The sequence below is a fragment of the Ictidomys tridecemlineatus genome, chromosome 6 (genome assembly GCF_052094955.1).
Source record: "Ictidomys tridecemlineatus isolate mIctTri1 chromosome 6, mIctTri1.hap1, whole genome shotgun sequence".
Lineage (NCBI taxonomy): Eukaryota > Metazoa > Chordata > Mammalia > Rodentia > Sciuridae > Ictidomys > Ictidomys tridecemlineatus.
In genome coordinates this window covers 199,313,246-199,337,772 of record NC_135482.1, presented here as the reverse complement: position 1 = coordinate 199,337,772, position 24,527 = coordinate 199,313,246, and the positions used below count along the sequence as shown (strand labels likewise).

The 24,527-nt window shown below is 59.4% G+C and overlaps 1 protein-coding gene across 1 annotated transcript in view; it reads right to left on the bottom strand.

The window, feature by feature from the left end:
• Positions 1-24,527, bottom strand: part of Atp11a (ATPase phospholipid transporting 11A) — a 68,028-nt gene that overhangs the window by 15,902 nt on the left and 27,599 nt on the right. The window contains 14 exon segments of the mRNA XM_078015959.1: positions 303-438; positions 1,135-1,262; positions 2,025-2,084; positions 2,562-2,707; positions 2,789-2,891; positions 4,322-4,496; positions 5,491-5,742; positions 8,087-8,268; positions 13,094-13,197; positions 17,215-17,288; positions 18,751-18,822; positions 20,505-20,668; positions 21,083-21,166; positions 21,168-21,279. Coding sequence (XP_077872085.1) covers positions 303-438; positions 1,135-1,262; positions 2,025-2,084; positions 2,562-2,707; positions 2,789-2,891; positions 4,322-4,496; positions 5,491-5,742; positions 8,087-8,268; positions 13,094-13,197; positions 17,215-17,288; positions 18,751-18,822; positions 20,505-20,668; positions 21,083-21,166; positions 21,168-21,279 — 1,792 coding nt within the window.

Genomic DNA, 24,527 nt, shown 5'->3' with positions numbered 1-24,527 from the left:
TTGCTCGCCGCGGGGCACGGCCTGCTCGGGCACGCTACGCCAATGTACCCCGCGCCCAGGAGTGCTGCCTGATGCCACAGGGGCACACTGGCCCTGAGCTGGCCATGGAAGGAAGGTCACACAGCACGCCCGGGAACCCCAGAGGCCCTGCCCTGCTGCCACGTGACCCTGGACGTGGCTGCTGGACGCACAGGCGTCTGCGACCCACCCGCAGGGCCTGGGAGCCCTGCTGAGCTACTATTCTCACAGCGCGATCACAGGGGGTGAGGGCTCATCCTCAGCCACCAGAGAACAGTACTGACCTGTCCACCGCTGGTCACGACTGTGTTTTCAAACATGAAATAAGCACCAAAGAAAAACACCAGCGCATCAAATAGCCCCAGGAAGGTCCAGTAGGTGAACACCCTCCAGCGGAGCAGCGCGTTCTTGGCGATGTCCCTGTGGGAAAGGGAAGGGGACAGCGTTACACAAGGTGACCCGTGTGGCTGCACCGCTGCACTGCCGCACATGCCTGACCCCCAAACAGGGTGGACACAGGCCACCTGAGGAGGACGCGAGTGTGGTGAGAGCCTCGGTGCCCTGCGGTTCCCAACGTGCGGGCTTTGGGGAAACCGCCCGAGAGCACGTGGAGCCTCCCTGGGGCACTCGGCAACCACCCGTGAGTCTAAACTGGAGGAAAAATACATGTTTAATTTAAAAAGACAAACGGGAACATCAAATCTGCCAAAGATCCTGAATGGCAGATCTGAAATAACAAAAAACACCTTTTCTTTATTAATTACATTTTTTTTTTTAAAGAAAAGATCACACTGAAATCAGATCCACCAACGTTTCTGAACAGAACACACTTGGTTCCAAAGGGTGATCCAGGCCATGAATTCATGGTCACAAGAAGACATCCTCATCCCTAGTTCTTCCACAGTCAAACAGACTGGCCTGACATGCGTCCCCTCTGCGCCATCTCTGACCTGGGGGCGAAGGCCACACTCCTGCTGGAAGGGCTCCTGGTGGCAAGTGCACAGTACATTGACATCCCCAGGTTTGAACACGTCTGCTGGTGCTGACCGGAAGGGCCGAGGCAGTCCCTGGGTGCTCCTGGGCAGGGAAGGGCCACTGGGATGGGTGGGGACCCACCTGTACAGCGAAGGGTCTCTCTTGAGCACGTCGATGCCCACGTGCTGCTCCATCAGGCTGTACAGCAGAATCGGGAGGGACGTGAAGCTGATGTTGTAGAGGGTCAGGTACGCAGTGTCGTACAGGGTCTGGAGGGAGAGGGTGTCCGCTGACCACCTCACTTCCTGCAGAGACTGCTGCTGTCCTCTTTCATTTAACACAGAGAACCACAGCTGGGCACAGAGCCACCCTTGCAGGTGGAGGGGACAGCATGGCTGCAAAGCCTCACAGGGCCAGGACAAAGCTGCAGCTGGCCCCTCCTGGCTCTGACCCACCCATTCTGTCACTGCAGATTGCCAAGTGAGGACAAAGGGAAGAAGAAGAGGAACAAGGATTTGCAGTTCTGACAGCCACCTCCAGATTCACCTGCCTGGTCCTGGATGCTTCAGAAAAGCAGCTGGCACACTGTGCACTGGCACACGCAGGCGTCACCTGGGAAGCAGGGCTGAGGAGCCCCCTCATCCTGTCCCTGTCCCCGTCCTAGGCCACCACCCCTGCCCCTGGCACACTGCAGGGCCTCTGGCCCCAAGGATGACCAGACACCCAGGAGTACCTCCAGTGTGTGGCTAATCCTTTCAGTGTGGGCCCTACACCCCATCTCCAACACCTGAGGCCAGCAGACCCGCCCAGAGGCTCCTCAGCACTGTGGCCTGCGCCTGATCCCGGACCCCGCCTACTGACGGGCCCCGGGCAGTGGGAGGGACAGTGGGAGGAACAGTAGTGAGCTTGCTCACTGTCCCTGTGGCCAGGTGGCCTGGATGTCCCAGTCTCTTCTCCCTACTGCAGCCACCCTCCAGGGAAGGGGAGCAAGGCGAGGGCAAGCCCCTGACTTGGAGGACGTGAGGACTGACCTGTTGCGAAAACCCACAGAAGAACTGGTACAGAAACTGGGGGAAAATGAAGCAGACGTTCTGAAAGGCAAGCCGCAGGCCGTTAGGTCAGTGGCGGTCTCCAGAGGATCAGAGCCTGTCCTGCGGCTGGGCAGCCGCTGCCCACAGCACCTACTCTGTGTGGGGACCAACCCAGACGTGCTCTGCGTCCTGCAGAGGAGCACGGAATGGGCTTTGGAAATTCTCTTCTCGTTTCAGTGGCCACTAAAACCCTGCTCTGGCTGTGGTGAAACAGACAGTGTACAGGGACTCTGTTAGGAAGGGGTCAGCAAAGCCAGGAAATAAGCTACTGCCCAGGGAGCCGGGCTCTTGGAAGAGGTACAAATGGTGTCCCACAGGCACCCCACTGCCGGAGCCCTCAGCTCCACAGTGAGATCTGGGGGGGAGGAGGTGCTGGGGAGCCTCCCGTGGTGAGAGACGCATCCCTTCCTTCCTGCCCAGGGTCAGGCTGTCCTGGTGGCACACGCGGCCCGAGGGGGAGGTGGGGAGACCACCTACCTTGTAGAAGAAGTACTGCACCAGCTCAGAGATCCTGATGTAGTAGAAATGCCCGTGGACCAGCAGCATCTTCTTCAAGTGCTTGAACTTGGGTATCGCGTAGTCGCTGTTCCGCGCCGCCTGCCGGCCTTCCTTCCCAATGACCCCTGCGAGCACGGAGAGTGAGGAGCCAGCTAGGAGCTGGCCCAGCCAGTGCAGCCTCCTGTCGCAGCCTCCCCCTGGCTCACCTATGCCCACGTGGGCCTCCAGGATCATGCTGACGTCATTGGCGCCATCACCGATGGCCAGGGTGATGGGGTGCTCTTTTGAAAATTTGATCAACTTAACAATCTAGAAAAGATAACAAAATTTACTCCTCTGCTTTGTCTGCCAGGGTTATTCCCTAACATCACACATAGTGGCACACAAGGGTGGCACACAGAGGCAGAGCTGAGGGGTGAGGTGAGTCCAGGAAGGGAGTGCTGCTGGCTTGGAGCTAATTTACCAAAGCCTGCTTCCCTCTATACAGCAGAACGTCATCCCTATTTGGAACCAGCAGAATAAAGTGAGACGTGGGAGATACAATGGCGACAGGTTGTGAAAGGGCCATCAAGTGAGCTGCATGGCTGACCACGACTCAAATACCAGGGCAGGTGCCAACTCTGCTCCGTGAGCAGGTCTGCAGACAGGCTGGGTATCAGGCTGCGAGTCTAAAGAGCGAGCCGTGGTTCCCCGGCTATCTTACTCTTCAAAACTGTCCTGTGCGCAGACCTAACCTGGCACCTGTGCGCACTGAATGACTTCTAGGGTTCCAAGCTTTCTCTGTGGTCTCTGCACGTAAGTGCCAAGTACACTGGTGTAGGGGGTGAGACTGAAAGATGGGAAGCAGGTTTCAAGATGAGAGACTGGCATGCAAATTCAACGTAGAAAGCTTTTCAAAAGCCAATTGAGAAATTAGAAGTGGTACAGAAAACCTTAGCTGCATCCGGGAAGTAACTGAAACAGATTTAGTGGAACATATTAGAGGAGGGAAGGAACGAAGTAAGTTCATAGCCAACAGGATGCACATGATTCCTGAGCCTGGGGCACCTTCTCTGAGAACTGCCCAGGGAGGCCCTGGCTCTATCTGAGTGAGAGGGGAGTGTCACACATGTCACGTGCTGACAATCAGTCCTTGCACTTGGTTCTTAGAGTTTGTGCAAGACTTATTTTACCTTAACCACTGGGCCAATCTGAGCAGTTGCAGATTTCTTTAATGAACAGTTTAGATGCTGGCCTATTGTATCTAAGATGTGCTGCGATCAAGTTGGGGCTTCAGGTCTACCGAGTTTGGAAAGACACCATGTTTACATGTGGTTCCCATAATGCACTTAAAAGGTCGGTAGAAGCATTGTGGAAACATTCTGGTGTGTCCCCCATAAGAACTCAAGGGGGTAGGACCAAAGTTTGGAGCTGGACTGGCAAGAGTCCAATTTGCATACTGTGGACACGCAGGCCAGCTGGTAAGCTCAGGACCTACTCATCCCACAGGGTTGAAGGCCAGAGCCCTGATGACTGTGGATGGCACACAGCAGGGACTCAGTAAATGCCAGTCCCCTCCTTTCTTGGTTTCCCAGGAGGGACCCAGCACCCTCACTAGTCAGGGAGGGTGACTGAAATCTGCCATTCCTGCCTGTTTCTACAGGTGCTACCACGCCAGGTCTTTTAGCAGTCGGGGCTGAGGGACCTCGGGACAGGGCTGGTATTTCAGCACGCATCTCTGGGCCACGAAGGGGGCACACCTGGGCTTTCTGCAAGGGCGCCATCCGGCAGCAGAGCACAGCACTGCAGTTGCGGCAGATCTCCAGGAAGAGCTCTCGGTAGTTGCTGGAACTGCCGTCCTCTCGGGGCTTCATGATTAATGACAGCGCCGCCCCATCAATAATTAAACCGTAGTCCTGCATATCCGCCGAGAGTCTGTCAGGCCACACAAATAAGAAAGATCACTCAATCGCTAGATCCACGTTTTAGAACCTGCAGGTGCTGCAACCCCCCAGGACTAAGCCGCTGGGCCCCCACTTCATCAAGGCAACCTTCGGAGCACTGCATGTGACAACCATGACGATATTTTAATGAAATGTTCTTGTTTTCCTCAGACAAAGCCACAGCACAGGTTTCTGTGCTTCGAGGGAAGCTTTGGGAACAGGGCCTCTGTGTGTCAGCCTACCCTGGGTCCAGATTCCTGAACCCCGTCTGTGTGTACAGCTCGCAGCCACAGGCTCCCTGCCCAGTAACCCAAGCTGATGAGAACGGGGTGACGCACTCTCTTTGCCAGCCTTCAAAAGACAAATACTCCCCATCCCCCAAAGCATCTCAGGCACAGAGAACTATCCTCATCTATTTATGAATAATTTAAAATTTGCATTTGATGAGAGCACTCACATGCTCTGCCCACACTAATGGGAATCTAAAACCAGCTAAACAAACCCCATCTCAGAAGACGCGCCGCAGGCCAGCAGGGCAGCCCTGTGCACTGTGTCTGTCAGACTGCGGACATCCCAGCACACTGCCTCGCCCCAGACAGACCACCTGCATTATTGATAACCCCAGCCTGCCTGGATACCCTCTCTGGCATTGGCCGAGGAGCCCCTGAGTCTTAGAAGCACTCAAGAATTATCCCAATGAAAAAACTTTAAAAAAAGAAGAAGAAAAGAACACTTGCTCAATCTGTCTTCCCGTACCCTCAACCCTGCCCACCGTCTGCACCTGCACCTCCACACAGAGGAGCAGGGAGACATGTCTCAGTCCATGAACTGAGAGGTGCCACGACTCAGTCCCAAGTTCAACCTGGCCCAGGAGGACCTGGTGCTCATGCCCTCAGGAGACCCAGGTCCCTGTCAGGATGAGGAGACCCCAAGACTTGCCAGTGGAGGCTGGGCCTGACCCCCTCAGGGGCAGGAGGGCCACCCACCCTGAGAAGTTGTCCCTGGTCAGGCTCCCGCTGCAGCGCAGGACGGTTTTGCTCAGCTCGAACAGGACGTCATGCAGACTCTGCTCCTCGATCCGCTTGGTGGTGAGCTCGAGCAGCTGCGTGTTCCTTCGGAAGAGCTTGCAGGCGTAGCAGGTGGCCGCAGCCGTCTCCATCTTGTCCCCGGTGAGCACCCAGACCTTGATGCCCGCCTTCTGCAGCGCCTCGATGGTGTCGGCTGCCTTCTCCTGGAGCCTGCGGGGAGAAACCACAGGTGGGCCCCAGAACACAAAAGCCAGGAGAGCACTTCGGGAGCCTGAGGCTGCAGAGGGATGAGCTGCAGAATCCAAGCTCGAGGCTGCTGCTGGCCACCTCACCACGGCGTTCATGGCGCTTTGCGACACCAACAGACAGGTCAGACGGAGCGTCCAAACACAGTCGCCACTGGCCAACCTCCAGTTTTGTCCAGCTGAAACCCACCATGTGGACAGGGCAGCAGGCACTGTGAGGAATCCTCGATCGAGGCCCATGGGGAATGGCCTCTCACAGGTAAACAGGGCGTGGGGTGTCGCAGGAGTCACTTCAGTTCTTTTGCTACAACCTGCTCTGTCTGACTGCCTTTTGCCAAACTGGAACCTCAAACCCAAGTTACACCACATCCTGAGGTGCTGGCCGTGTCCATAGGCCAGATGCCCTCTGACGCATGTGGGGGCTTCCCTTCCTGTGGACCATGGCCCATGGGGTCGGACTGCACCGCCTCCCTCCGGCCAGCTGGCCGAGGCTCACTGCGAGGACACTCTGCCGACACTGTCAGCCTGTACCAGTCTGTGGGTGCTGGTGGGGTCACAGCCACGAGCGTCCCACCCAGTGCCTGCCGTCCCCTCCAGGTCTGATAGCCCTGACTGTCGGAGGTGGGACAACACACTCTGCTCCCACACAGTGCGGGTGGGGGACTGGGCTCAGGTGAAGTGCAGCGACGTGCCTGGACTCTGGGAGGAACTTCCTGGACAGGACTGTCCAGGTCACACAATCACAAATCACAGAAATGCAAAAAAAAAAAAAAAAAACCCTCTAATAATAATTATTTGTAATTAGAGTTTTAATAATTGATGAGATTTAAATTTGGGGGCGGGGGAGGAATGTGTCCCAGAGAGGTTTGCAAGTGTTGGCTGGTGTTTCAAAGAGATCACTTGTAATCAACTGCCATCTCTTCACAGCCACCCATCCCCTGTGCCCAGGGGTCACCTCTCCATCTCCATGTCCCAACGTCAGCCACACTGACGCTCCACCCCCAGGCTCTGTGCACCTGCTCTATGGCTGCCTTGTGGCCACCTGTCTAGCAGAGCATCCCTCCCCTTCTGGGGCACAGGGCCACCGGTGCCCCACGGTCCTGGTTTGCTGAAGCCTGTCTGGCGCAGGGCGGGTCTCCTACGGAGGCCTGGGTCCCCACTGCACAGTGCACAGGCACACAGCCAGCCACAGCTCTGTGCTGCACCACACTCCCGTCAGAAGGAGCGCGTGAAGTGTTCACAGAAGGCTCCAGAGCATGGAGGTCAGCCCGAGGACTTTCTCCTCACCACGGGCAGTAGCCATGGCCCTGGCTTTGCTCCCCCAGCAGAACCCCTGGCCGTCCTGCTGTGCTTACAGCCCCAGGAAGACCTACTCCTCACTGTCCGCTGTGGAGGCTGGAAGACCCTGGAGGCTGGGACACCTGTGATTGGCGCTTTCCACCAGTCACGATCACTAGGCCCTGCGACAGTCCCGGGCTCTCCTAAGCTTCTTCAAAGGGCAATGAGAAATATGTTGAGGGGGAGGGAGGGGGGGAACACATTAGCAAGCTCGGCTGAGGCCCCTGGCTGACCCTGGAGGACCACGGAAACCTGGACCTTGATGACCCCTAATGGGCTTTCTGAGAAGTGTGCTTCAGCCCCCTTGTTTCTGGACAGCAAAGTGGCCTCTGGCCACAGCCCCCCAGGATATTCACCTACCCTGGCCGCCCACTGAGTTGTGGACCTGGGGTGGGCAGGTGTGTGCCTTTACCTGTTCTCCACCCCCACCCTGGCTGCTCACTGCGTTGCGGGCCTGGGGTGGGCAGGTGTGTGCCTTTACCTGTCCTCCATCCTCCACCGTGACCGCCCACTGAGTCGTGGACCTGGGGTGGGCAGGTGTGTGCCTTTACCTGTTCTTCACCCCCCACCCTGGCTGCCCACTGCGTCTCGGGCCTGGGGTAGGCAGGTATGTGCCTTTACCTGTCCTCCATCCTCCACCGTGACCGCCCACTGAGTTGTGGACCTGGGGTGGGCAGGTGTGTCCCTTTACCTGTTCTCCATCCTCCACCGTGACCGCCCACTGAGTTGTGGACCTGGGGTGGGCAGGTGTGTGCCTTTACCTGTCCTCCATCCTCCACCGTGACCGCCCACTGAGTCGTGGACCTGGGGTGGGCAGGTGTGTGCCTTTACCTGTTCTCCATCCCCCACCCTGGCTGCCCACTGAGTTGTGGACCTGGGGTGGGCAGGTGTGTGCCTTTACCTGTTCTCCATCCCCCACCCTGGCTGCCCACTGCGTTGTGGACCTGGGGTGGGCAGGTGTGTGCCTTTACCTGTCCTCCACGGCCGTGGCACCAAGCAGGATGAGGTCCCTCTCGATCTGCTCGTAGGCCTCTGCGAGCTTCTTCTCCCGGTCCTGGAGGGCCACCTTGGCGGCCTGCAGCAGTCTGCAGGCGGCCTCGTACTCCTCGGGGGCCATGCTCTTGTAGGCCACACACAGCGTGCGGAGTCCCTCCTGCGGACCACACGATAGCGTCAGGAGGGCTGGGGCTGTGCTGAGCATGCAGGGGCCCTCCTGACGCCCACGTTCTAGGAGGACAGGCCAACCAGTGAGGGTCAGTCCTACACAGCTGGACTATTCATGACCACGCAGAGTCCAGGGAATCATCGCAAATCACGAATTCCCGTCTAGGAAGCCTGGAACACCAGCTGCTGGAAGCCGTGAGTGAACCACGGTTGTCTGAGTGTCGTAAGGCGGGGAGGCTGCTTCCTGGGAACCCCTGGAATGTCCAGGTCAGCTGTGCCCTGCCTCAGCTCACATCCCTGGGTTCCAACATGGGCGTGACTGCCAAGCCCCAAACAACCCGTCTTCCCCACTCATCCTGTTTCCTGAAGAAGCTCCTCACTGGCTCCTTCTGGTGGGTTCCATTTTAAACAAAGCATTTTCGGGCCTCTTCCTCGTCAGGATTAGACCAAGGGCTCGTCCACCGTCAGTGCCCACTTTGAATACAGACACATTTCTCACCTTTTGTGTGTATTTCTTTTCCTTAATATCTTTTAGTTGTTGATAGACGCTTATTTTTCTATATGTGGTGCTGAGAACTGAACCAGTGCCTCACCCATGCCAGACAAGCACCACTGCTAGCCCCTGCCCCGCCCCTGTGTTGATTTCCAAATATTACTTCCCAGCCTTTATTTCCAGCTGGCCCACACCTACTCCCGCCCCACGCAGGTCACCCCTATTCTCTGATGAATGCATTGCTTAAGTCAAGCACCAAGTGGTATTTCTGAAGTAGACTTATCTCACTTGGGTGCTTGTCAAGGGGAAGGCGAAGGCCATGGAGGCTGCCCACCAGCCCTGACTCCTGCATAAGCATTTCGCCTTCCAGGAGACACCTGGTCTTGGTAGTCTAGAACGGACTTCCCAGTATGTGTGGAAGCTTCCAGCAACTCTGGGGCACTCGGTCTCCTTGTGCCTCTGACCTCTGGGTCTAGCTCAAGGGCACCTCACTGGACTGACAGCACTCATCTCCCTGAGCACTTGAGAGCGAGGGGCGCAAGATGCCTCCCATAGACCTGAGAGCAAAGGGACCTGGGTGTGTGAAGCTGTGTTCTCCAGGAACCTTCCAGAACTCTGTTCCTGTGCGCCCTCCAGACATGGTCTCCTGCTCCAAGGGGTGGAGCAAGAAGCCAGAGCTGTCCTAACCCCGGCTTCCATACCCACACATGCTGCCTGGTGCCCCTCCCCTGGCTGTGGCTGCTGGACCATGTCCTACTTCACCAAGAACTCGGTGGGTCTGCGTGTAGAGGAGTGGAGGGCCCGAGGAGCACACGGATGAAGGCTTCGTTCACAAGTGGAAAACCCCAGGACAAGAGAACAGCTTTAAAGGAGAACCATCCCGAATTGCCCACAGCGCAGAGCCGGCGTGAGGGCACACAGACACCTTCATAAATACAGAGGTCCTTGCTTCTCAAAGCAGACGGGACTTCCTCACGTGGTTGCAGGGAGCAGAAGTGAAGCCTCTCTGTTCTTCCTGCCAAGGGCCAGTGAAACCCGCATAGTGCACACACAGGCACACAGACGGGGTAACATGGGCCAGGCCAACCCCACCAGAAAACGACAGGACCAGATCCCTTGGCAACATGGACACCAACGTCCTCATCAGCAAGCCGGATGGGACAGGCAGGGCCAGGGGCTCCCCCAGGAGATTGAGGGGCTCAGCACTGGAAATCCACTCCCCGAAGTACAAGGCCTGGCAGAAGCAGTAGAGCCAGGCCAGCATTCGAGGGACATAGACAGGCGGCTGACCAGACCCTGTGCCTTTCCCAGCAGGATCGGCAGGTGCCTACTCAGCACGGCAGAAGCCATGGAGAAAACCCACAGCAGACATCACATGGAGGCCAAGACAGCACTTCCCCAAGTCAGGAACAGAGGGGGCCTGCCTGGCCACTTCTCCTCGTGGTGTAAGAAGTTCCCATCAGAGCAACCAGGCATTGACAGGGGGACGCCCATGAGGAAGGGTGCCTAAGGACCCTCTGTCTGCAGATGACGTGGCCCCACAAAGACAGACCCAAGCCGGCAGAGACACCACTCCCCAGACAACCCAAAGGGAGACCAAGGCAACCCCTGGAGTGACATCAGGAAGCAGAACCCCCGGCTCTGCGCTCAGCCAGAGGTGGAGGGCTGAGCGAAATCACTCAAGACCCAACTCCAGGGGACACCTGTGTTCACAGACCACGTCCCAGCACTGCTGGTGACAGTGCTGCCCAGGGCCACCTCCAGGTCAGTGTGACTCCACAAGGAGCCCTAGGGTGGAAAAGCTCAGCTGAGATTTGTGCGCATCTCAATTGGCCCCTGAAGGACCTTGCAAAGGCCAATCAGCTCTCCTGCTCTGGTCAGCCAGCACGACACCAGGATGCAGGGCCATGACCAGACCTGGAGAGGGACGGGCAGAACACGAGGCCAGCACACCCGGCTGGCAATTCTGACAAGGCACCAGGACCGTGGTGGGGAAAGAACCAGCTGCCATCAAAGGGCTGGGAGACCAATGCCTTTGAGAGAGCAAGGCTGGCCTGTCACCGTCCCCCTGAAGCCAACCAAAGAGCAGCGAAGCCCCGAGCACAGGAGCTGAGCTGCGGAACCCAGAGGAAGAGCAGGCGGCCTCCCGACTCAGGGCTCCACGACGTCTCCTAGACGTGACGCCAAGCAGAGACCACAGAGGAGAGCTGGATGATGGGACTCAGAAGTCACAAGGCCCCTGCACTTGCTTGATCATTGTAATTTCCTGTCAATCTGCCATTATTTAAAAATAACATTAGCAACCAGGGGGCTGCAAGGCCCTCACATGCCCAGCAGAGGAGATGCCCAGAGGCCAGGAAGGAGCTGTCAGGAAGGGTGGCACAGCTCGACCCCAGGAGCTCACAGCAGTCACTGGCCCGAGTGCCACACTGGACCCACCACCACATCACAAGACGGCACCAACTGAAGGAAGCAGCACTCTCCTGGAAACCGGCTCCACAAGACTCGAGGTCTGCAGGAACAGCAGCCTCCAGGCCAACCAGGCACACCACTGGCTGAGGAAGGCACAGGCTATGGCCACGCCCGGGCACACTGCTAGACCTGGGCAGCTGCCGTCTGCAGGAAGGGTGCCCTGGGGACACGGTGCGGCAGACCAGACAGGGCAGAAACTGGGGCGAAACAGCAGAGGATTTAAGGAAGAGCCTCAGAAAGCTGCAGAGAGACGGGTGGCAGCTGAGCCACAGGAACTGCTCAGTGGGAGCAGGAATACCACAAGAATGACCACGGACAGTCACTTGAGCTCCCCGAGCTGAGGAAGCTCCGGAGCCCAGGCAGCAGGCCAGCCATGCACAGACGAAAGGCCACCACGCCGTCTGGCCTCTCCAGCTGCCCAAACCCCACAGTCCACTGCAGCTGACTTCAACAACCCCAGAGTGGAAACCGTCTGAAGCATGGTCCACCCACTCATGCTTTCCACGGAAACCACGGCAGACCAGCAAACACACACCCACGTGGACAGCCCTCCAGACAGCTAGTGCCACAGAAGCCAAAGGGACCCTGGCAGGAGAAGGCAGAGGTGCACACACACACACAGACATGCAGATAGACACGCAGACACACATGTGCACACGAAGACACATGTGCACCCATGTGGACAACCCTCCAAACAGCTAGTGCCGTGGAAGCCAGAGGGACCTTGGCAGGAGAAGGCAGAGGTGCACACACACACAGAGGCATGCAGATACACATGTGCACACGAAGACACATGTGTGCCCACGTGGACAACCCTCCAAACAGCTAGTGCCGTGGAAGAAAGCAGAGGTGCACGCATGCACACAGACACACAGAGACACATGCGCACACACACAGACACACATGCACCCACGTGGACAACCCTCCAAAAAGCTAGTGCTGTAGAAGCCAGGGGGGACCTTGGCAGAAGGCAGAGGTGCACGCACGCACACAGACAGAAAGACACACAGACACACATGCCCACAAACGCAGACACACAGACACACACGAAGACACGTGCACCCACGTGGACAACCCTCAAAACAGCTAGTGCCATGGAAGCCAGAGCGGACCCTGGCAGGAGAAGGCAGAGGTGCACGCACACAAACACACAGACACACGAAGACACACACACACATGCACACGCAAACAGACACACACACAGATATACAGACACACAGACATAGACACATGCGCATCCGCACAGACACACAGAGACACACATGTGCACGCATGCACACACGAAGAGACATGCGCAGACACACATGCACACACACGTGCACACACATAAGCAGACAAGTACACACACACAGACACATGTGCACACACATGTAGATGCATACACTCACAAACAATCGCAGGCACATGCAGAAACACAGACACACGCACTACACTTGCAGGCACACGCAGACTCGTGCGCACATATACACACACGCAGACACACAGACTTTAGTAAGCAGCAGGGTTTTAAGGTTTTGCGCTAATAAGTGCCATGAAGCCCGATGGGTGCCGGAGGACACCCTTTAGCGACCCTCTGGCAGAACGTGGATGCAGCTGTATGGAGACGTGTCTGTGTGTGTCTGGGGCTTTATAAACTAGGAGCAGAAAGAGGTTTCTGGACCAGGAGTAGAGCTTTCCAGGCCACGGCTGTCCCACCTGCTCCTTCCTCCTGGGGAGAGGGGCTATAAGAATGTGGCCTGCCACCTCGAGGATCTGCCACCAGATTCCCAGATCCCAGGCACCAACAGAAGGAAAGGAGTCCTCCCCAGGCAGGGGGCCACCTCGGGCCGCCAGTCCTCACGGGTCTCACCACTGCATTGCGCTCCACCCTGGCTCGGATCTGGTCCACTCTGCCTTCCGTCACCCTGGGAAATATGGAAGAATCCGCTCCTTTGCAAAACAGATAGATTTCTCCTATAAAATAAGAAAAAACAAGAGAAAACCGCCAAGGTTGAATTTCATCCCGACACGGGGGCCCTGCACGGCTTTCCAGCACGGCTTTCCACCGCTGGAACGCCTCAGCAGGATGCCAGGCGTGAGACCACCTTAAAGACTTTAATGGCCAATTGACAAGCTGAGGTTGGGAAATCAGATCTGTGGATTCCTCCCAAACCTCCTTTTACTCTCACTCTCGGAGGTCCCAGAGCAAAGTCAGGACCAGGAACAGAAGGCAGCTCTTGGGCCTCGGCTGCACCTTCTCTGGTAAGGGCAGAAAGAAAGACCCAAGGCCCTGGGCAGAGTGGGGGCATGATGAATGCAGGAGTTGCCCAGCCAGGGCAGGGAGAGCAGCCTGTGGACACTGACCGCTGCAGTGTCATGGAACAGGCCGGCCTCCGCGTCACCGAGCAGGAGAAAGGGCACCAGGGCCGCACACCTCCCACACTGCTGAGAAGGGCTCCTTCGTCCTCAGGTGAGCTGGGGCAACGGCAGCAGTGGCCAAGCTGCTGGGACAAGGTACCAGCCCTGATGCCACCACTCACAGCTGGGGCCCTTCTCTGGGGAGAGCCTCAGCCTGTCGGGTGGGGCAGCAGGTCAGGGCCACCATGCTCCATCACCAGGGCTGCAGGGCTATGGGGGTGGGGGATGGGAGACACGCCTGGGCCAGACTGACATTCCAGGAGACTGAACCCGGTCCTCTGTGGGGACAGATCCTTGAGCCCCCTAACACCGAGGGTCCTTCCAAGTATCCAGGACCAAGTTTGGAGGGCACTGGAGGTCAGTCGGGGACTGTCCAGCTCAGCGATTCCCAGGGTGGGGTGGGCAGAGGCCCTCCTGGGCTGACAACTGGGATCCAGACCCAGGGTTCAGGGGTGTGTTGGGCGCCAACCTTCCTTATTTCTGCTCCCAGGACAGACCCCGGGGAGGCACAGAGAGAATGTCTAAGTCACAGAAACGACCCACTGGCTGAAGGCTCAGTCCAGATGCTGGCCACAGCCACAAAGCACTGCCACGGAGACGTGGGTTGTGGCCGCCTGGGTGGGCCATGCCTGAGCAGACACTGGGCAGAAGCAGGTAGGAAAAGGAGCCCCGGGAGCAGCTACCAGGGACACAGGGCACTGGCTCTAGCTGGTGCCTGCAGAACCACACTGCTGGGGCTCCTGGGGCCATGACCCATCCAGGATGGTTCCAGAGTCCGTCATGGTAACCATATGGTGGGACTGCTCATGCTTCAGGGCTCCCGGCTCAGCTCCCCGCAGTCCCGATGTGCCCACACACACAAGGCCGGGCACGTAGGCCCTGGGACGAGGGTCCACCTGGCCTAGGAGCAGCCCCAGGGCGTAGCAAGTGCACCCTGGGCGGGTGGGTGCAGACCTGCTGTTGCAGTCCTGTGGACACGTGGCCTGCAGGACTGAGCCTGTGGGACCAGGTCTTCTGGTCCTGTCGACTGTGTGGCTGACAGCCAGCCCTACCACCACCCACTCCAGAGCCAACAAGAGTTGGTGGGGAGGATGGTGGCCAAAGCTCCTGGTGGGCACGGCTGGGCACTGTCCCACCCATGCTAGGCGACACTGCGGTAAGCCTGGCGGTGGCTCTCAGGGGACAGGGCACGTCGACAGGCAGCTCTGGGGGCATGTGACACAGTGCCTCCCTTTGCCTCACTGCAGAGGCTGTGGCGTGGACACCATCAGAAAAGCCCAGGTCATGCTCACGAGTCTCTGGAACAGGAGCGCCCAGCGTGGCCGAGTGACCCAAACCTCCGGTGTCCCTCCTCAATTCGGCCTCATCGGGTCTGCAGGGTGCACAGCATGGGGCACAGGTATTTGAGGGGTCTCGCTGAGGTTGTGGGCACCACTTCCACCGGGGAAGGACTCTGCCCACCCACAGGTGGCGAGACCCACATGGTGGTGTCCCCTCTGCGGACATGGCGCTCCTCCTGCCGGTCCCCGAGGCTCTTCGGGACGGCATCGCGGCCCAGAGTATGTTCTGCAGAGGCCCCAGGAAGGTGCAGCCTCCTGAGCCCAGGGCTGTCCCAAGCCGACAGCTCAGGCCTCAAGCTGGGTCACTGCTGCATCCACAAGAGCCCCTGTGCAGCCCGGACGGCACAGTGACGTTGGTGGCTCAAAGCGGCCATGAGAGGCTTACAGGTGGCTCCTCCGTCGGCACAGCGCCTCTACTGGACGTGGTGGCCCCAGGGCAGGAGCAGTGTCAGGGGGCACAGCTGGGGAGGTTCCCCTGGCGAGACCCAGCTGCGAATGCCCACGCGCTGTCCTCCTCCTGGTGGTTCACAGTGGCTGGAGGTCGTGGGATGGTGTTCCGTGGGGGCAGGTGGGGTGGCCTCCAGCCCTCAGCAGGTGTCAGTGTCTCTGCATCAGCTCCCAGAGACAGTCCTGCAACCCACTGCCAGGTGGTAAAGCTCACTTCTCTGTGTGTCACGGCAATGTCCACAGAGGCTGCCACGTGTCCCATGACTTTGGTGCAAATCCTGCAGATAGAGCCTGCTCTTCTCCCTCACGTCGTGATCCATCTCGGGGCAGGTGCTGTGGGACTCAGTGGGTTGAGATACACAGCCAGGTCCCCAGCAGCCACAGTGTCCTCCCGAGGCTGCCCACCCAACACAGGGAGCTCTGTTCTTAGACAGCAACTCGGGACACTGCTAAATGTGCTCTCTGTACCCTCTGCTGTCCTGGCAGTCTCCAGGGGAAAATAAGGATGGCTGCTCTCAGCCAGGACCTCAGGACAGCTCTGCCCAGGAGATCCCCTGCTTGTTTCACACAGACAGGAGGTCTCTCAGCATGAGCAGAGGAACCTGCCCAACAAGGAATTCCCCGAGGCTGGGCTGGGCAGATCCAGGGCAGCAGCACTGTTTGGTGACTGACCTGGCATTTGCCCAAAGAGGGACCAGCCTGGTGTTGCCTAGTTTAGGAAACAGCACAGGTCCCCAGCTCTCGAGGTGCTGCTCTGAGCTGCGCTGGTGAGTGGACTGGCCCCATCTCCCCAGGGCTCTGCAGGGGGCAGGGGTAGGGAGCGCCCTGCTGAGTGGGGCACACGCTGCCTCTTTCAGGACTGGGCCAGAGGCTCCAATGCAGGGCCACGTCCAGTGTGTCACCATGGGACCACACAGGGAGGAGTGCGACCGAGGAGGACAGTGTCGCTAGCCAGGCAGTGCTGAGCTGTTCTGGATGTGCGCGCAGGAGGGCAAGCCCACGCTGGGCAGCACCTGGGCCTGTGGGGACGGCGGGTGGACACTGAGGCTGGGCTGCTGACAACGGCTAGGATGGTGGTGCAGGGCCTGGACAGGGGTGTGGATGACCCTCTCCAGTCCCCTGCAGCGGGGGCACAGGGTGTGCTGCACTAGGGGCAGGGGCTGGAGCTGGCAGGGCCCAGGCGCCAGGCTGCAGGCTGCTAACAGTGGGACTCCAAGGGAGCCTCCTTGGGGACAGTGAGGAGGGCCTCATGGGCTCTGCCAGACGGTGGAGGGGCCAGCCAAGGCTCAGGAACCTTCCAGAAGCAGGAGGAGCTGAGGTGCCACGAACAGCCCTGGGCTGAGCAGGGACAATGAGCTGAGCGCGCACAGAGGTCACCAAGGTCACGTAGTCAGAGGGTCTGACCCCACCACGTCCTCCATCCAGAACCCCGAGGCAGAGCCTAAGCCTGGGGCCCGTGAGACCCTCTGCCCGGCAGAGCACAGAGCTCAGTGACGTGTGTGTCACCACCGGAACGCCTTCCTTCCTCTACAGCGGTGTTGGAGAGCTGAAACGCTCGGGCACTGTGAGCGAGTGCGCCAAGGGGCATGTTCTCCCTGGTCTGTGCGACCCCAGGAGACGCTCGGAGGATGTGCATGGTGTGGCTGCACTCGGGCCTCCGCTCAGGGGGAATTCACCCACACCCAGCAGGACACTGGCCTGGCTCCGGTCCTCAGAGCTGCCAGAGTCCAGCTACTGGAAAAGACAAGACCGCCCGCACATCTGAGAAACCAAGAGAAGCCTCTACCTGTGGCGGCTCTGACGATGACACTCATTCTCCTTCTCACAGAGTCAAAACTCAGAATCTCCAGCAATTCAAACCTGAAAAAAAGGAATTCTCACTCTTTTTTGGGTCTGGACATGAGCTGCCGGGCACGGAGGGCCACCCCAACTCCACCCCAGGACGGCAGCATCCTCTACTCTCCGCGCCCCCCAAACCTCACAGGTGCCACCTGAGCTCTGGACGCCACCAGACGCCCAGCTCTGCTCTGCACTATCCTGGTGCTGGAGGGGGATGCTGACCGAGTCCAGCTCTGAGGCCCCTGCCTCAGAGAGGATAACCACCCGTGGGCACTTGGGCTACTGAAAACTGCCTGCAACCCCTTGGCTCGGGCCAGCAGGAGGCTGGGGAGAGGCTGCACCCTGTGGCTGTGCAGATGCCCTGGGTCCTCAGTGTACTGCAGGGTGGGTCCTGGTCCCTGCAGTGACCTCGCTGCCTGCCCAGGTGGAAGCCACGACCAGGCAGAAAGCAGGTGGGAACCTCCTCCCTCAACAATGGCCGTTCAAGAGCTGAGACACACTTGGGCACCCGCAGTTGGGCGAGCGCTGAGGGCTCTGGCTTTCCCCTCCCACAGGGAGCCCTGGGCCCCGAGGTCTGGGTCTGCAGGGAGGAGCCCACCCAGGCCGAGAGGCTCACCCATTCCCAGTTGTCCGTGAACTTATTTTATATTTAAAACTAAGACTTTGGAGACCATCACCACCAAATCCCATGTTCTTTCTAACCTGTCTTAGCCTGTGTCCATTTATGCCATTCCTAAGAAGGAACACCACCGGCCTCCGAGTCAGAACTCAAGGTATGACTTCTGCCTCAGGAGTGAGCTCTTTGATGCCGAGATGCCCCTGGGCATCAGCTGGCCTTTCTACAGCATAGCTGTGTACTTGGGAGGACTCTGTGCTCCAAGACCAGGGGCTGCTGCCTCAGCAGGGAGGCCGGGGGAGGTGGGAACGTTCTAGAAGCCCTGAGGATTTCTGTAGCTGGCCCCCAGCTGGTGGTCTACCAGGGGTGATGCAAACCTTCAGGGCCCAGCTGGAAGAGGAGGTCATTGGAGGGTGCACCCTTGAAGGGGATGTCTTGTCCCTGCCCCCTCCTTTGGCTCCCTGTTTCCTGGCCACCATGAGGCGGCGGCTCTGAGCCACCATGTGGTACCACCATGATGCACTGCCTTACACATCCAGAAACAACAGGGCCAGGCGACGTGGACTGCAACCTCAGAGCAAGGCCACAGGCGCTCTTTCCCCTTTCGCTCACTTCCTCGGTGTTCTGTCACAATGCTGGAGAGGGACTGACACAGAGAAGAAGCCTTCCCTGACAAGCCCTAGTCCACCCCTCCAGGAAGCCACTGGAGAAACGCCCTGTGCCGACAAGGCCCTCTTTCCTCCCACTGTCCTGTCTCACAGGGCTCGGAGGTTCTTGGATTCTTCCAGGAAGCAGGGCACCCATGGGAGGACATTTTTCTGAATGACAAACCCGCAGGCCCCTCCTCGTGGCCGCGCAGTACCTCACCTCTCGATGTCATCGTTCCTGTTGAGAATCTCCATGTAGTTGTCCTTCAGCCGCAGGTATGTGAAGCCAAGCCTGCGGGTGAGAGGCAGACCGGTGAGCGGGGCGCGGTCCCTCCCCACCGAGCCTGGCGTTCCTGGGGAAGGAGAAACGCTGTGGGGAGCAGGCTGTGAACTGCACTTCAAAGCCAGGTGGGAGAAGGAGTCGGTCGCCACCTCAGCCCGCGCTCCCAGGGTGCACAGCCCCCCGCCCCCCCGGGTGACCCAGGCTCCTGTGGGTGCCGAGGCTCCCCACCCTGTCCCTGCACACGTCTACTGGATGCTCACAGGCTTGCTCACTGTTGCTCAGAGGGAGTACGACGTTGGGACCCAGAGGACCTCGAAGCTGTCCCCAAGGTTCCTGGGTGGAAGATCCCTCCCCATGCTGCAGTGAGGAAGGGGATGAGGCCAGCAGGCTCCCAGCTCACAGTGACTGGCCTGTGTCAAGCCTGTGACATGCACCTGTCCCTCTCCCACTCGCCCCCTGTGCTTCACCCTCTGGATGCAGGAGAAAGCCCACTCCCGGAGGCCGGTGCTCAGCCCTGGACTTGAGGCAGATCTGCAAGAGCAGGCGTCTGCCCTGGTCACACGGGGTGCTCTGCACAGCAGTACCACAGCAGGCAGTCGTCCCCAGACAGCCCTCACATTGACTGACAGGACACAAGGCCAGGGTGCTGCTCGCGCCATGTGATCCCAGCAATACCCTCTCCCACGGCTGAGAGCGCAGCACCATTCCAGGCACCTGCCGGAGAGGGAGGAAGAAGGCCTGGCCTTGGGGCTGACAGATGGACACACAGTGCCAGCCGTCATGGTGGGCAGGGGCCAGGAGTGGGGCAGTGGGTCTGCCTACCCCATGGGAGCCTGTGCTGAAGGACGGGACTCCCAGCAGGGGTGCCCTGACCTCGGCTGTCTGCCTGGAGTGCGGCTCAGTCCTGAGCGCCTGTTCTCCCAGAAGACCTAGAACAGCTCTGAGTGGTCCCACCCAGTGGGAGTGGGCTTGGGGGCTTAGGAAGCCCACAGTGATGGCATCGCACAGGAGAAAGATGCTGACTTAGAGGCAGCAGGACGCTGCTCCACAAAAAGCGCTGACCCTTCTCCTTGTTGCTCCTTCAGTCTTGGGGTTAACCCATGTCATAGGCAGTACAGAGGGGACCTGAGGGTCATCTGACTCCCAAGCCAGGGGAATCCAGAACGACTTGCCCAGTTTGAAACTGGGGCGTGAAGGGAACGTTTCCAGCATTGCTAGTGCTGGTGTGAAACACGACTCCGACCGGCATCAAGACCACTCCAGTCCCTCTGGTGGGATACGAGATGCACAGGCAGCCAGCAGGCAGGGCCCCAGCACTCATGTCACCCACCAAGCCCTGTGGTTTAGGGGAAACTGCCGCTAGGCCTCAGTTCCTGATCCAGGAGGAGACCAGCGCTGGAGGGAATGGGGCTGGCTCCGCCCTCAGGAGCCTGACCAGGACTGTCCATCTGACATACTGCAGATGGGGGAGCCACGTGAATGACGCCATGAGGACTCACATGCAGCTTCTCCATGAGGCCCCCGAGGTACGGGGCCCAGGGGGGCTGAGGCCATAGGCAGCTGCTGCTCAGCCCAGGAGCTCAGGACTCATGGGGACGGGTGGCGACCAGGACAGGAGGCGAGGGGCCGGGGACTGCCCACAGTGGATCTTGTGCTCAGCTGAGCCCCACCCTGCGGTGGCCCAGACCCACCTCTGGATGCCTTCCACAAGAGCCACCTCGTCAGGCGAGGACGATATGTACACGCAGGACTTCCCTGAGTCCGGCGACTTCCTGGGGCCGTCCACCTGGTCGTCATCTTTCACCTGAACAGTGTGGCAGAGACAGAGGGCCCGGAAGAAGAGCTCCTCCCGCTCCTGTGAAAAGACAGCCAGGGGAAGTCCATGGCTCACAGCTGCCCAGAACAGGAGGCGCCCGGCAGGACACACCCCCCTCCCATGCTGCCACTCGGAGGGCGGGTGTGAGCGTGTACACGTGTGCATCTTCAGGAGTGTGCCTGTCTGTGCACTCTGTGTGCTCACTGCTCTCTGCACACCGCCTGCCCGGCCTGTCCAGGGATTCCAAGGTCCTAGCATGGAATCACTGCTTGTCGTCCCCCAGGGGACACCAGCAGCACAGCAGAATCTGACCAGAACCTCACTGAAGTCCCTCAGGGTCCTGCCTCTCCCAGATGCCCCAGTGAGAGGCACACTTTCCAGAGGGGGAGACCACCTCGCACACATGTGCCTAGCCAGGTGACACGTTCCTCCCTACAGTGGGCCAGAACCTACCCTCCCACTGACGCCCGGGGAAGAGTCAATCATGTCGATGCCAGAGGAGTCGGGCAGGACCTGCCCGTTGCAGATGACGTGGGGGCACGTAGACCTGACCCTCGATGCAGCACTCCTTGAACGCCATGTTGTTCTCTGTGAGTGTGCCCGTCTTGTCCGTGAAGATGTACTCCACCTGCGGGTGAGGCACACACCCTCAGACGCCACCCAGACCTGTGGCCGTGTCACCCTGGCCCAGGTGACAGTCTGGCAAGATACAAACATCGCATAGCTTGACCCAGATAGATGTAGAGCCGTGGGCGTGTCCGCTGCACCCCTTGGCCACTGGGACAGGTGTGATGTGGTGGGGGGCACGGTGGCAATGGATGGGGAACAGTGACCTTGGAGGACATTGCCTTGTGGAGCCAGTGCATCTGAAAGACCAGGGTGAGGATAGTCCATGTCTCCTTCAAACAACAAAGGGCACAAAGGAAACCTTCCTCTCTGAAGCCTTGGAGTCAAGACTCACGAGGCCACGCAGGGTCAGAAACAGAAGCCAAACAAGTGAGAGGGCAGACTTCAGAAGGACAGCCCAATGGGCCACAAAGACGCTGCTAGTTACACCTGATTCAGGTAAAGCAGAGGAGCGTGTTCACGGTGAATAGCTGGGCAGATGCCGTGCGCACAGCTCCCGGGGGGAGGGTGAGCTGGGCTTGCGGCAGGAAGGAAGCGCAGAGAGGTAGAAAGGACTCAGCCGTGGGCTCCAAAAGGACCTTTCACCCCCGGGTCTTTCAGGAAGAGGCTCTGACAAACCGACAGCAGAAAGTGCCTTTCCGTCGTGAGCGTGTCCTTAACCAGCACTACGTCCTGACCTGCTGAATCAGCCCTGCCGCTGGGACACCAGCCAAAGCCCAGCGGAGCCTCCCCAGGGACACACAGATGGGGCCAGAGAGCACTGGCTATCCCAAGACCCCACAGAGGCTGCTGGCCTGCGACCCCTCACAGGCAGGTGTTGGGAGGTCAGCAACCTCAGAAGGGTCAGACCCTGAAGGAGCCGCCTAGTAGAGGGCTCCATGGACAGCATCCCTGACTTGCCCAAGCCCCCTAAGGTGGGCAGATCTCCGACATGCTTTCCTGCGTGATTTCATGGAATTCAGATGAAAGTGCCGCCTTGGCAAGGGTGAAAGGAGCAAGAAAACGATAAGACCTGCCGTCCCCACTCCATGGGTCCACCCTCTACCTGGCCCCCTGCAGAAGGGAGCTGCACTGCAGCTGGCGTCCGACTCCACAGCCTGCAGCATGACCCGAGGGGCCTGTGTTCAGGGGCAGCACCAAGGTGCAGGGTCAGGCTTTGGAGCCTCAGTCTTGCACTGGTGAAATGCAGGCAGCAGTGCTGACCTCTAAGGAAACACCCGGGCACTGGGAGGGTGGGAGCCGGTTCTGCCTCATTGCTAAACACCCAAGTCGTCTGCTGTGAAAGTGGCACCCTAACCTGGCCGTCGGGGAAGATCACACTCAACCTGCCCCTCAGTTCTGACCTCGGCGCCCAGGCTCTGTGCCTCCTGCTGCAGCCGGTTTTGCTCAGAACCAGACAGGACCGCGATCCCATCCCAACAGACTCCAGGAGAGGGGAGAGACCTGCAGCCTGGGCACGGCTCGACATTCCTCTTCCCACAGAAAAACCCCTGCCACGGAACTTCTCAGGAACACATGGAACAGGATACGGGACTCCAGAGGCGAGGACCTCACCCCTGAGCTAAGACCTGGGCAGCGCTGAAGCAACAGTGACCCGCCCGGCCGGGAGCAGCCAGAGGAACGTGCAGTGAGACAGCGACCCGCCTCACAGAGGAGCCAGAGGAACGTCCAGTGAGGCAGCGACCCGCCTCACAGAGGAGCCAGAGGAACGTCCAGTGAGACAGCGACCCGCCTCACAGAGGAGCCAGAGGAACGTGCAGTGAGACAGCCACCCGCCTCACAGAGGAGCCAGAGGAACGTGCAGTGAGACAGCGACCCGCCTCACAGAGGAGCCAGAGGAACGTGCAGTGAGACAGCGACCCGCCTCACAGAGGAGCCAGAGGAACGTCCAGTGAGGCAGCGACCCGCCTCACAGAGGAGCCAGAGGAACCTCCAGTGAGACAGCGACCCGCCTCACAGAGGAGCCAGAGGAACGTGCAGTGAGACAGCCACCCGCCTCACAGAGGAGCCAGAGGAACGTCCAGTGAGACAGCGACCCGCCTCACAGAGGAGCCAGAGGAACGTCCAGTGAGGCAGCGACCCGCCTCACAGAGGAGCCAGAGGAACGTCCAGTGAGGCAGCGACCCGCCTCACAGAGGAGCCAGAGGAACGTGCAGTGAGACAGCGACCCGCCTCACAGAGGAGCCAGAGGAACGTGCAGTGAGACAGCGACCCGCCTCACAGAGGAGCCAGAGGAACGTCCAGTGAGACAGCCACCCGCCTCACAGAGGAGCCAGAGGAACGTCCAGTGAGACAGCCACCCGCCTCACAGAGGAGCCAGAGGAACGTCCAGTGAGACAGCGACCCGCCTCACAGAGGAGCCAGAGGAACGTCCAGTGAGGCAGCGACCCGCCTCACAGAGGAGCCAGAGGAACGTGCAGTGAGACAGCCACCCGCCTCACAGAGGAGCCAGAGGAACGTGCAGTGAGACAGCGACCCGCCTCACAGAGGAGCCAGAGGAACGTGCAGTGAGACAGCGACCCGCCTCACAGAGGAGCCAGAGGAACGTCCAGTGAGGCAGCGACCCGCCTCACAGAGGAGCCAGAGGAACCTCCAGTGAGACAGCGACCCGCCTCACAGAGGAGCCAGAGGAACGTGCAGTGAGACAGCGACCCGCCTCAGAGAGGAGCCAGAGGAACGTCCAGTGAGGCAGCGACCCGCCTCACAGAGGAGCCAGAGGAACGTGCAGTGAGACAGCGACCCGCCTCACAGAGGAGCCAGAGGAACCTCCAGTGAGACAGCGACCCCGCCTCACAGAGGAGCCAGAGGAACGTCCAGTGAGACAGCGACCCGCCTCACAGAGGAGCCAGAGGAACGTCCAGTGAGACAGCGACCCGCCTCACAGAGGAGCCAGAGGAACCTCCAGTGAGACAGCGACCCGCCTCACAGAGGAGCCAGAGGAACCTCCAGTGAGGCAGCGACCCGCCTCACAGAGGAGCCAGAGGAACGTCCAGTGAGACAGCGACCCGCCTCACAGAGGAGCCAGAGGAACGTCCAGTGAGGCAGCGACCCGCCTCACAGAGGAGCCAGAGGAACGTCCAGTGGAGGCAGCGACCCGCCTCACAGAGGAGCCAGAGGAACGTGCAGTGAGACAGCGACCCGCCTCACAGAGGAGCCAGAGGAACGTGCAGTGAGACAGCCACCCGCCTCACAGAGGAGCCAGAGGAACGTCCAGTGAGACAGCCACCCTCTATGATCTCACAGAGGAGCCAGAGGAACGTCCAGTGAGACA